The following is a 12,406-nucleotide window of genomic DNA, read 5'->3' as shown; positions in this document are numbered from 1 at the left end:
GAGGAGCCTTGGAAGTATGGGGGTGGTGACCTCAGACTTCTTTTCTCCCCCCAACCCCCGCCACCCTCCCCGCAGGTGACCTGGTATCCCGCGCCATGCACCACATGCAGGGCCGCCGGCCGCTCTGCCCGGGCTCCAGCCCCGCCCGCCAGGCCCGCCAGCCGCCCCAGCCCATCACCTGGTCCCCAGACGCCCTCCACACGCTCTACTACTTCCTGCGCTGTCCACAGATGGAGTCCATGGAGAACCCCAACCTGGACCCCCCGAGGATGGCCCTGAACAACGAACGGTAAGGGTCCCGCGGGGGCTGCTCCGCGGGTGGACTGTGGCCCACACGGGCCCGGCCCTGGCCTGCAGTCATGCCCTTCCCCCCAGGTGGGGGCGGCCTGGGGTCGTCGAGGCTCAGGATGGATTGTGGCTTGTGTCTTGGGTGTTCCTGCTCTAACACTCACTTCCTGGACTCGCTGGCATTCAGGCGCCCCTTTATAAACACAGGTATTCACAGCTGCCTGCAAAGGTGCTAGTGGGTGAGTAAGGGCTTTGAGGAGAAGCACTAAGGACGGTGTCTGGCTGGGAACAGGCCCCCCATCAATGGCAGCCCTGTGATCAGGGTGAGGCCAACGTTCCCACTGTTGGTAGGGACCTACGGCTTGCCCTGCCCCAGCCATTCAAGTCACAGATGAGAGCATCGTGCCTCTGGCAGGTTTGTGGTTGAAGAGCCGCAGGACCCAGGCCTGCTGCTCTCTCTTCCCGGCTGGCAACAGGGCTGCGAAGCACAGATGTAAAGGTTTTACACTGCACAAGGGTACCCAGTGAGGGGCACGAGTGGGAGACAAACACGGAGTCATGTCAGCCTGAAGACCAGGTTGCCTTGTCTCGTTGCCTTGTCTAGTCTCACTCACAGGGCTGGCTTGTAAAATTTGTCTTCCTGGAGAGGATGCTTTTTTCTGATTCACCCAGAACATCATATGTGCTGGCATAATCCTCACCTGGGGGGCCAGATGGCTACCTGGCAGGGTCTGTCCAGGGGCTCAAGGGTTGGGTGCGTAAAGGTCCCGGGAAAGACTTGCCCTTGACCGAGAAAGCACGGTCGGCACACATTCCCCCGCTCAGCAGTCCCTAGAGAGGGAGACTGCCCAGGCAGGGGGGCGCTCTGTGCCACATGGAGGAGGAAGGAGCCCCACCCCATCAGGCTGCTGCCTTGGAGAGGCCTCGGATCTCATCAACTTTGTGGTCCTCACGCCTGCTCCGCAGCCAGGCCCACTTCTCTGGTGCCCCCACAGTCACAGAAAACAAAGGTGTGATGCATCCCAGCTCGTTCAAAATAGCCATCATGGAAATAGGGGACATCCTGTGGACCCATGGCCAACACTGCAGGTTGAGAATGCAGTGGCCCAGGCTGGGCACGAACAGCGCTCATGGACCCTGAGAACTTTGTGCAAGGTTTCAGGCCTCCCTGAGCTTCAGCCTCCTCTGCTGTAAGCAGTGGCAGTGAAGCCATTGTAAGGGTTGAATCGTGACAATCAACACTTCCCGAGCACTTAGGAGGTGCTGGGCACCGTGCTGAGTGCTTGCCAGCTGTGTGCTCTTGAGTATGCCCGCAGGAAATGCATGGGCTTCACAGCCCCAGTAGACAGATGAGGAAGTGGAGGCACAGAGAGGTTTGGTGACTTGCCAAGGCCACAGAGACTCTGCTCACAACCACTATACACAAACGACTGTGTGTGTGACAAGAGGCATGAAGCAGCGGTGGCCAAGGGACACACACATAGTAGGCTCCCAGTAAAGGCTAAGCTGCTGTGATTATGACCAGTGTCATTATTAGATCGTCACTGTCTTGGGGATGGAGAGTGAATGCAGGGCCCAGGTAAGTCACTCCGGGCCTGACCCCGAGCAAGAAGGCAGCAGGTGGAGGCTTCCTAAAGGAAGCACCCGGCCGGAAGGGGGAACCGGAGCAGAGGCCCTAAGTCGCAGCTGTTTCTGCTTTGTGCAGAAATCGTTGTGGTTTCCAGAGTGGGCTGGGAAGGAGAAAGGGCAAGGAAAACATGTGAGGGGTGGGGAGGACTCGCTGGTTGTTTGGTGAGGTCCCCAGGGGGCTAGACAACACCCTGTTACCCAAGCACTGGTGGCTGGGAGAAGATGAGAAACCTTCTTTGGGTCCACTGCTGTGGCCTAGGCCTCTTGGCCCTCTGGTGGTGACCATGGCCATTGGCCATGGGGCCATGGGGCAGGCCAGGGAGGGGCTCCTCTGCAGCCGTGGCGCCCAGAACCCCTTGGCTGTCTCTGTGGCTGCCCTCTGGCTTTCCTCCTGGGAGAACTCCCCACCCCCAGTGCTCTAACGTACAGCCGCAGAGTTTCTGCATGACTTGGGTTGTTGTCTGGACGCAATTGTAGTAGCTCAGCTACTATACGTGTGTGTGTGTGTGTGTGTGTGTGCGCGCGCGCAGATATCTCATTATTTAAAATCCACACTGTCTGTGGCACAAAAGAATTGGTAGCTAAGGCATTTTTCCATGAATCATTCAAATGAGTATTAGATACATGGGGAATTGGAACCACCATTAGGAAAAAAGTATCCAGACATTTCAGATTTGGGCACGAAAAGGAGGACACCCTAAAAATACCCAGGCTGGCAGACAGCCTCACAGCTGTGTGGTGGCCCGGCTCCTGGCTGCTTGGATCCTGCCATGCTTGGACTCCGTTGGATGGGGCAGGCCCCAGCGAGCCTGGCTGCCCCTTCCGGGGGGCCACCAAGCTCTCATTCCATGGCAGGCGATGCCACACATCTCCTCATGGCACCGCCATGCTGGCATCCTCCCAGAGCTCTGGGGAAACCTCCTCTCCATGCACACTAATGGTCAGAATTGGCTCTAGGGCGACAGGGCTTTGCTTTTGTGAGTCTGGGGAGGGCTGTCTGTCTCTTTCCGTCCCCTGTACCCCCACTTTATTGACTCTCGAAGTTCCTGCCTCTGTCCCACATGAGGAGTGAGGGGCCAAGTCCACCCAGCCAGAATCCAGAGCCTCTGATTTCTGGTATGATGGCCGAACGGGGTCCCAGAGGCCTCTGGTTCAGGGACTGGGTGGCTCGGGGCCTGTGGTCTTCAAGGTCTGCGAGGATATAGGGGTCTTGCACTGCCTTGTTCACAGGGACTGAGGAGCCCAGTGTGGTGGCTTGGGTTTGGCCACACGGTAACATTGATGGTGCCATTCACGTCTCTGCTCAGAGATTTCTGCTTGGAGGAAATGGCCCTTCCTCCTTCCCACGGGGCCCTCTGTGACCCCATTCCTGCTGCTAAAGGGTGGGACAGGCGTTCCTCCCTCTGTGTGAAGCTCCTCATGGCCTCCCTGCTAAGTCACGTGCTGCCTTGGCCCCGCTCAGTCGGGCTTTAGTATCTCCCGGGAGGGGCCGTCTCCCCGGAGCCTCCTGCTCGGGGTGCCGGAGGGGAGGTGCTGGGAGGAGGGAGCGGCAGAAACAGGAGGAGCCGCGGTGGGTAGGGGGGCGGCTTTGCGAGGGACAGTTAGGCACTGGAGCCCAGGCTTTGGGGTGAGGCCTTGACTCTGGTCCACCCTCCCACACAGGCCCTTCCACGTTCCAAACGCCTCACCTGGAAAGTGGGGAGGATGAGGTGAGATAACACACAGAAGGTAGCCAGCTCTGCCTTCAAAAAGGCCTTTCCGCCTACTTGTGTTTCTTTTGTGCCCCACGAATCAGCAGGGTAGGTTCTGGAATGACCTCCGTTTTACCAACGAGGGCTCGAGGCTGGAGGGGGCACCCAGCTGCTAAGTGGCCGGGCAGGGATTTGAACCAGGTCTCTCCAACCTCACAGCCCTCGCCCTCTGCCGTGCGCAGATGCTTAACCCTGGTCCTCAAACTCTCAAGACACCTGAGTGGGTCTCCCGAGGCCATCCTGGGCCCCTACCTGCCTGTCTGTTCCCAGCACCTATCCCTTGCCACCCAGCAGAGCCTCACAGGCAGGGACTCACCGCACCCTTGCGGGGACTCCCCGCACCCTTCCAGGGCCCCTCTCCTGCTAGCAGCTCTGCCTCACGGCGCCAGCAAGACACAAGGCAGGGTCTCACACACAGGAGCGGTCACAGCTGCCGCCCTGCAGGGCATGTCATCGCCTGAGCCCACACTTGAGAAGTGAAAGAACTTGCTGTCAGAGATCCAGGGTTGCCCATGGAGATGGGGGAGCCTCCTTCCCCCGAGGTCTGGAGGAGAATGGACAGCCATCTGGCTAAGTGCGGTCCTTGCTAGTCGTGCCTGGAGGCAGACGGACGAGCTCGCTGCAAGAGCGTCCCGGGTGGAGATGCCTCCTTGGCCATCATCCTCGTGGGGACGAGGCGTCGGGGAAGCAGGCAGGAAGGTGGCACGGACATACAGGAGTGGCAGGAGGTCTGCCAGCTCGCCAGCAGGTTGCTAGAAAGGAGACAGATAGTTTGAGGGGCAGAGGGGGCTGAGATACACGGAAGGTAAACCAATTGTCTGCTTCAAAACCTCGGGTGCTGGAGGGCCCAGTCTCAGCAGGTGGCATTCCCCGGTGTATGTGATCTGATGGCGGCAGCAGCAGGGAGGCCTTTGAGGACTCGCTGGGAATCTAGGAACAACAGCAGGCCCCTTGTCCATGGACCGGCGTGTTTGCTGGAGCGTGGCCTCTTCCCTCTCCCCGGCCCTGCCTGGCACCCCTTGGTGGAGGGAAGCACACTCCGAAGGCTTGGGCGCTGCCACTGCCCAGGATGCTTAGCCAGGAGGAACATGGGAGCCGAGCCAGAGTCTGATGGGAGACCGAGCCTGAAGTATCTGGTGTCATGAGGTCCAGCCTGCCAGAGCCCTGTCTGAGGAGGGCCCTGCTCTTCAAACACGTGCCTTTCTGATCAGACTTCCCGCTTAGTGACTGTAGAGCCCTTGTGGGCAGGTTCCTCCAAAGCTCGGTTCTGCAGACCACCAACACGCAGTCCTCACAGCCCCTTGTAAGGTGCAAGGTCTAAATGAGTTCATATTCCTAACATTCTAGAACAGTACCTGGAACAAAGTAAATGCTGGATAGGAGCTACTATGATCATTAACGTGATCACTTGTACTGGGCAGGGGGTGCAGCATGCGGAGACTGCAAGGCAGGGGAGAGTGTGGTCCCTGTCTTCTGGCATGGGGCTTCCTGGGATTGGCTGGTTCTTCTTTGCCCTCAACCCAGCCTTCCGCACTCAGCACCTGGACCCCTCTGAGAGAGAGGAGAGCAGAAGGCACCAGGCAGCCCTGCCGACTCTGCTTGCCTTGATGCTAGGAAGAGTGGCCTTCCTACCAAGATGTACGCCAACGCCCCGGCCTGAAGCAGTCTGGTATGTGGTTCTGCCCCCCAAGACAGGACCAGGGGCCCCAAAGTGCTGGTTTGATAGTCATCTGAGGACACAGATCCCAGAATGCTAGGTCTACTGAGGCTCTAGGGTCTGCTTCAAGGACGAAACCCTCGTTCCGGTAGGATCCTGGTGGAAGATGGCATGTGTCTGGCCCAGCTCTTGGCTGCTCCGTTCCATGTGTCAAGCTAGTCAAGGAAGTTTCCAGCAAATATGTGCGCAGAATTTGGAAGTGATGGAGCCAGCCAAGGCACCACCCACCACAGGTGCCTTTAGTCCCTTAAAAGTCCACCCCTGGGGTTTCAGACCCCACCCAAGAGGAGATAGATTCCAGGAGCCTCTTGGGTCCCCTGGGAGGTGTTCTCTCTGCTGCCTTCCAGCAGTACAGCCGGCCAGCTTATCGTTCTGGGCCTCGGTTTCCTCGCTGGGGAAATGGCAAAGGTACGATGGCCACGAGCAGTAAACAAGATAATTCGGTGAAACACTAAGCTTAGTGGCTGGCTCATTAAAAATACATATTAAAAAAAAATATGTATTAAATGGCAGCTGTCGCCTTCCTCATTATTGTAACAGTCAGAAACGTGTTGAGAAGACACGTGTTTGACACCCAGAGTCAGCTGTCTTCATTGACCTCGAATGGCATTTCTTAAAATGCGGTTCTCAAGTGGTCTCTGTTAGTCATACTACTAATACATTACTGCTATTGCTAGTACTGGTATTACTAACCGAACTACTCCTGCTACTAATGCCACTAGTGACAGGACTCCTCGCAAACGCTGCCCAGAGCCGAGAGCCAGCATTCAGAGAGCGCACACGAAGTGGCAGACACCGTCTGGTGCTTTGCTTATTAACCCACGGTTCTCCCGGTACTTCTGTCCACCAGCAGGGAAGGGATATGAGAGAATCCGGAAGGGTGCCTTCCGTGACCGAGTCTCCAGCGTCACGCGGGAGGCTGGCACAGGGCAGGAGACAAAGAATGAGCAAAGCCCAGCAGACAGTGGAAGAGGCAGCCCGCTGCCCGACCCCATGTAGGACGGCCCTCAGGCTGTGTGGCCTGCCTGGGTTCGGACCCAGCTCTGCCGCTGATGAATGGGGGGGCCTCGGGCATGTCACTTAGCTTCTGTGCCATGGTCTCTTCTCAACAGGGTTATCGCAGGCTTCGAGTTAATATACCGAGAGCACTTAGAGCCGCTCCTGGCCCACGGAAGCCTCTATCATCCTCACTGCATATTCAGGGGGACTTCAAGGAGCCTGGCAGGGTCAGGGAGTGCAGAACAGCCCAGGATTTTAACTGGGTGTCCAAGGACAGCTGTAGGAAGATGGGGACAGGCCAAGGGACAAGGGGCAACAAAAGTCACAGAAGGACTTTGTTGTTTCAAAGTGTGCATTTCATGACACAGCTGGATCTATGTTTTAAAATCACAAGAATTCGGTAGAGAGAATTTGGTGTTTGCTTTCTTAAGTTCTCAGTGACGGCGGATCTAGGCAAGTCCATCAAGGGGGGGCTGGAGCAGCTCTCCCGGGGAGAGGCACATCCTCAGAGGCGTCTGAGGGTCAAGTCCAGTTCCTGCCCCGCTGCCCCTCTGGCTCTGGGATCTGAGAGAGTCCAGCTTCCTGTCTGAGCCTCAGTTTACCCCTGTGTAAAGTAGAGCCCCTTTGCTTCCGGATTCTGCCTCCGAGGGGCACCCCCCAAGTCCTGGGGGAATACTGCCAGTACAGGAGAGGTATAAAGCGAGGAGAGGCGCCTCTTTGTTCCATTCCAGATGCAGAAGGGGGGACGTCTCCCCTCTGCCGAGCACTTTACATAAATAGGAAGCACCACGGATAGGCTGTGCGCTCAGTGTGAAGAAGCAGGCTCGTTAATCTTTTGCTCAGCTTGCGAAAGTGTTTTCTTATCAAATAATAGAGATGATGGCAGTGGGGGCTTGATGCTACTGACTTAGGGTTCCCTTAAATACCATTTCAAGAAGATTTGCAACATCAAGCTCTTTTCTCTCTTTTCCTCTCCCCCTTTCTGTGCATTAAATTCCCATCTGCTTACCCGAAGTGGAAGTCCAAGAAATCAGGAGAGTGATTGGGTGAATTAGTACTTGTTTCCCCACGTCCCCAAGACTGGAGCCTCCAGTAACCTCTGAAGGGGCTTGTTTACAGCCTGCCATGCCTGGTCCTTCCCCATCATTTTATCCGCTGCTGCTTTCCTCCAGAGCACCTTCCTGGGCCTGGGGACGCCTGGCTGCTGCGTATGTCTGCTTACTCGTCCACCCCCTCCTCCCCACCCTCCAGAATGTGAGCTCCATAGACTGTGGATGGGCTTTGTTCTGACTGCGTGCCCAGCACAGACAACAGTCCCTGGCGCACAGTAGGCCATTAACGAGTTTGTTCAGTTAACGAAGCAGGATGTAGAGCCTGCAGGTTGGACTCGTGTCAGAAAGACTGCGGCGTGGGGTCTCTGTTCTGCCGGTTCTGAGCCGGGCGACTTGGGGCAGCTCGTTTCATTGCTCTGGCCTCCGCTTCTCGGCTTTCACTGGAAAACGGCTGGATCTCCTTCCAGAGGCTCTTGTGGCAGTCACGGGAGGTCACACGTTTAAAGGCACAGAGTCAGCTCTTCAGACGCGCTAGCCCCTGTTATCTGTGTAATTACTGTTTCCATTAACCTTAGGGAAGGCTTAAACAACTGAACCACGTTGAATGCATAAATAACCCAGAAACAATGGGGAATTTTTAAAAATCATGTCTACTCAGAACGCATGTTCTCTCAGGGTCCCTGGGTGGCTCACTCAGTTAGGCAGCCGACTCTTGGTTTCGGCTCAGGCCATGATCTCGGGGTCATGAGATCGAGTCCTGCATCAGGCTGCACACCCAGTGGGGCATCTGCTGGACATTCTCTCTCTTCCCCTCCCCCCTCCCCCCTCTCTAAACTAGATAAATCTTTAAAAAAAAAAAAAAAAAAAGCACGTTTCTTCTCTCATATGCACGCCCTCAGTCCCTGCCCTTAATTCCTTCAAGTCAGCCAGGCAGAATCCAGAAGCCAGGCAACTCAGAGAGAAGATGAGGTAGACCAGATGTCACAAAGGCTAAGTGAGGACAGCTTTGCACAGAGATGTGTGCAAACTTTAGATTTACCAAAACCTACCACCCAAGGATTGAAAATAACTTTAAAAACTGGAGGGGGGGGCGCCTGGGTGGCTCAGTGGGTTAAGCCTCTGCCTGCAGCTCAGGTCACGGTCTCAGGGTCCTGGGATCGAGCCCCACATCTGGCTCTCGGGATCCTGCTTCCCCCACTCCCTCTCTGCCTGCCTCTCTGACTACTTATGGTCTTTCCCCCTCTCTCTGTCAAATAAATAAAATCTTAAAAAAAAAAAAAACAAACCCTAGATTTTATCCACCCCCATTGGTTCAAAGACCAAGCGGGCTCAGCGTCAGACCCTCTCCAGAGTTACTGAGGTACCCTGGCCCCTTGCTTGCTGGTTGGGTCCAGTGCCCCCACGAGATGAGCTGTGGTTACCAGGTGTCAGCTGGGGAGTGAGATGATCTGATGTATCTCACTCGGGCTGGGAACATGTAGTCGAAGCTTCACAGTCTATAAAGCACTTAACATGCAGCACCCTCTGATAGATTTTCAGGAGAGCTCCCAGAGAAGGCTGTTACTGTTCCCATTTACAGAGGAGCAGACCGAGGCCTGGAGAGGGTCAGAGAGACAGCCAAGGTCACAGCTAGGAACAGGCAGATCAGGCTCAGGCAGGGAGGCCTGATTACTATAGCAGCATCATCGGGGCTGCCGTGCCCCTCCCGCCTCCCAGGAGAGAAGAGGCAGGATCCCGAGAGCCGGGTCTCTAGTGGACACTGCCTCTATGCAGCGTGACTTAGGTGGCCCGCTCTCAGCCACTTGGGGCCTCTTCCTCGGCAGACGGGACTTCGCTGGCTCAGGGTAGCCAGCCTGACGGTGGGCGTCTGTCCAGCATCTGACAAGGAATGAGCCAGGGATTGGGGGCAGACAAAGGAAGTGGTAGTGCCAGATAATGGGGGATGGAGACCGGGCAGGATCCTAGCCCCCAGGGGCTGCCTGTTGCATCTCACTTCCTGCCCCATTGTTGGGGCCACAGGTCCTTGCAGAAAAAAGGCTGGGCACCTGGGCCTGGGGGCTTCCTTCACTGGCAGTGTTTTTGCAACACCACAGCCACAGTCCACTTTGTCTACAATATTGCCAGGATCCCGGAGAGCCTTGGTGTGCTGGAAGTCCCTGCTCTGCAGGGAACAGACTTTGTTTTCTTAAAGGTGGCTTCCAGGGCTGAGCTGCTGATGTCCCAGGCACTAAGGGGACAGGAGAGCAGCTCAGATGATGTCTGCTGGAAGGCCGGGCTGCTCTCTGGCCCACTCCTATGTGCCTGCCACACAGCTCTACAGAGCCCCTCCTCCCACAGGACCAACCACCTGAGACAGGACAGCCACCTGGCACTTGCCCCCACTTGGCTGCTGTTGTATTGGATATTTGGGGAGGGGGGCAGTGTCTTCAGAACTCTAGAGAATATCCCTGAGGCTCCAGGGCCCAGCCCAGCCTCCTGTTCCCTGCTGACTTCAGGGCTGATGAGGCCACAGGTGCAGAAGCTGGAGTTTGGGGAGCCTAGGTGAGCCATGGGGGCCCGCCTTTCGTCTGCCCTGCCTGCTTTTCCCGGGGTCAGCCAACTCCTGGGCTCAGAACATTTTGTGTGTGGTAATTTGGTGTTGCAAAGGACCCCAGAATCTTTGTCTGTTTGTTTGTTTTACCTTTTAAAGCTTACAGATTGCCAGTGGCTAGCTATGTGACCTTTGATCTGTGTCCCAACCCCTCAAAGCCTCAGTCTCCATCTCCACATTTGTAAAATACACACTTATAATTGTACCTCCCCTGCGGGGTGGTTATATTAGAAATAGAGTCATGTGGGGCACCTGGGTGGCTCAGTGGGTTAAGGCCTCTGCCTTCACCTTAGGTCATGATCCCAGGGTCCTGGGATTGAGCCCCGCATTGGGCTCTCTGCTCAATAGGGAGCCTGCTTCCCTTCCTCTCTCTGCCTGCCTCTCTGCCTACTTGTGATCTGTCAAATAAATAAATTTTTAAAATCTTAAAAAAAAAAAAAAAGAAATAGAGTCATGTGAGCAGAATCTCCTCTGCCTGTTCTGCACATTGTAGGTCCTCAACAAATCATAGCCTGCGGTTTACTGCCCAGAAGCCAGTGCCAGAGTCTTTTTCCAAGTTGCAGTTGGGATATGGGTACAGAAAGCAAGGTCAGTCCTGGGAGCCAGCACCATCTTCTCCTAGTCCTCTGGGTGCACTGCTGTTTATGACGTGGGTCAGAACCCCTCATTGCCACTCAGGAATTAACCCCTTGGCCTCAAGAACCAGGTCCCTACTTCCTCTTAGAAGTTTCTAGCTGATAGTTTCTACCTGACCACATGAATGGGTCATCTTTTTTTTTGCCTTAGACTGTGGAGGAGGGGGGGCAACTTTTGTGTGATTATACTCAGCTGAATCCATCCAGAGACCCTACATGAAAGCCCTTTCCCCCTCCGTGCCCTGGGTGTCTGAGAGATAAAGACTCAGAAGAGCTAAGCCACAGTGTCCTCCAAAGGTTGGCCCAATGGCTGGTAGCAGGGTCCCCAACTGTGGGTGTGAACAGGTTGGAAGCCCTTGCGGGTCTTGCTTCCATTCGGTGAAAGAGTCTATGGTCTCTTGTCAGCCGTCCTGGATGCAGAGCAGAGCCATGGAGAAGGTGGGTCTCTCACAGGTGAGGTGTGGCGGGCTGGCCAAGGCAGCCGCACTCCAGGATTGTGGAGAGAGGCCTGCTTTCATACGCTGCCCGCCAGGGGCCTGGGCAGCAGCTGCCGCCCACCAGAGTCCCAGGCCCCAAAGCTCCAGGCTCCCTGAAGCCGGCAGAGCCCTCCCTGCGAGGCCACAGAGGGCAGTGAGCTAATGGCCGGTGTGCAGGCTCGCCCACTGAGATGCCGCCCTGGACTCAAGAGCCAGTTAGGGAAGACCGATGGCTCTGTCCCCTCCTCCGGGGCACAGCAACACGCTGACACATGCAGAAGCACATCTCCTGCTTCCCTCCCCGAGAATCCTCTCCCAATGTCCTCCCTGGGTCCCAGGCCAACTCCCACCCCCCACTCTGAAACCCCAGAAGGCGCCCTGGCTGTGGAGCCCCGCCCCAGGACACTGCTCTGGGGTCGAAAACTCTCCTGTGAAATGGTTCTTTTTATTTTTATTTTTTTAAGGATTTTATTTATTTATTTATTTTAGAGAGAAAGCAAGCACAGCAGGGGGAGAAGCAGGCTTCCTGCTGAGCAGGGAGCCCAATGTGGGCCTCGATCCCTGACCCTGGGATCATGACCTGAGCTGAAGGCAGATGCTTGATGACTGAGCCACCCAGGCACCCCGGTTGTCTTTTTATCTGGGAAGTATTTTCTTCACTGAAGGCAGCCATTTTCCAATACCCAAGCCAACTCAAGCCTCCAAGAATGAAAGATGAAGTTGGTCCCCATTTTCCGAGCTCATTTGCCTGTAGAGTTAGGCCTGATGCCCTTGTTCATAGCACACGGAGCCCCGCAGAGAGTTCTGGAAGGAGAGCAGAGCCCTGAAAACACGGTCGCAGCCGGAGGGCTTTGCTGCCAGGAGGGAGGAACATGCCACACAGTTACAGATTTGGAGACTGAGCTACTAGCGGCCCCTGTACGGACCTGAGGGAACACCAGTGAGCAAAAGGCGCTGCCTTTGGGGGGATTGTAGTCGGAAGAGAAAGCAGCTAAGCTAACACTCAGGTGAACCGATGACGATGACAGGGTGAGCCCCACAGGGCTGGGGGGCAGAGTGGAGAGCTGCTTCAGGTTGGGCAGGAGGGGGCAGCGGGAGGCCGCCATGGGCTTCACCCAGGAGCTAGGGTTGCCAGATATTTTGGGTTGTCTGAGAGAGTTTGCTCTCCAGTGTGACTGGCAATAGCACTCCACTTTCCTCTTGGAAGTGGGCCAGTTTGGGTGACAAAAGCTATGGCTCTTGTGCCTAAAACTCCCCATTGCTAAGATG

At 55.9% G+C, this 12,406-nt stretch overlaps 1 protein-coding gene across 3 annotated transcripts in view; it reads left to right on the top strand.

The window, feature by feature from the left end:
* ABTB2 (ankyrin repeat and BTB domain containing 2) overlaps positions 1–12,406 on the top strand; it is a 170,987-nt gene that overhangs the window by 132,413 nt on the left and 26,168 nt on the right. For all 3 annotated transcript variants that reach the window (XM_044259055.1, XM_044259057.1, XM_044259056.1), the window contains exon 3: positions 76–289. In XM_044259055.1, the coding sequence (XP_044114990.1) occupies positions 76–289 (214 nt within the window). The remainder of the gene's footprint in view (positions 1–75; positions 290–12,406) is intronic.

Source organism: Neovison vison, chromosome 7, assembly GCF_020171115.1.
Source record: "Neovison vison isolate M4711 chromosome 7, ASM_NN_V1, whole genome shotgun sequence".
Lineage (NCBI taxonomy): Eukaryota > Metazoa > Chordata > Mammalia > Carnivora > Mustelidae > Neogale > Neogale vison.
The sequence above is the reverse complement of the archived record's forward strand: the minus strand, read 5'-3'. Positions and strand labels throughout refer to the sequence as shown.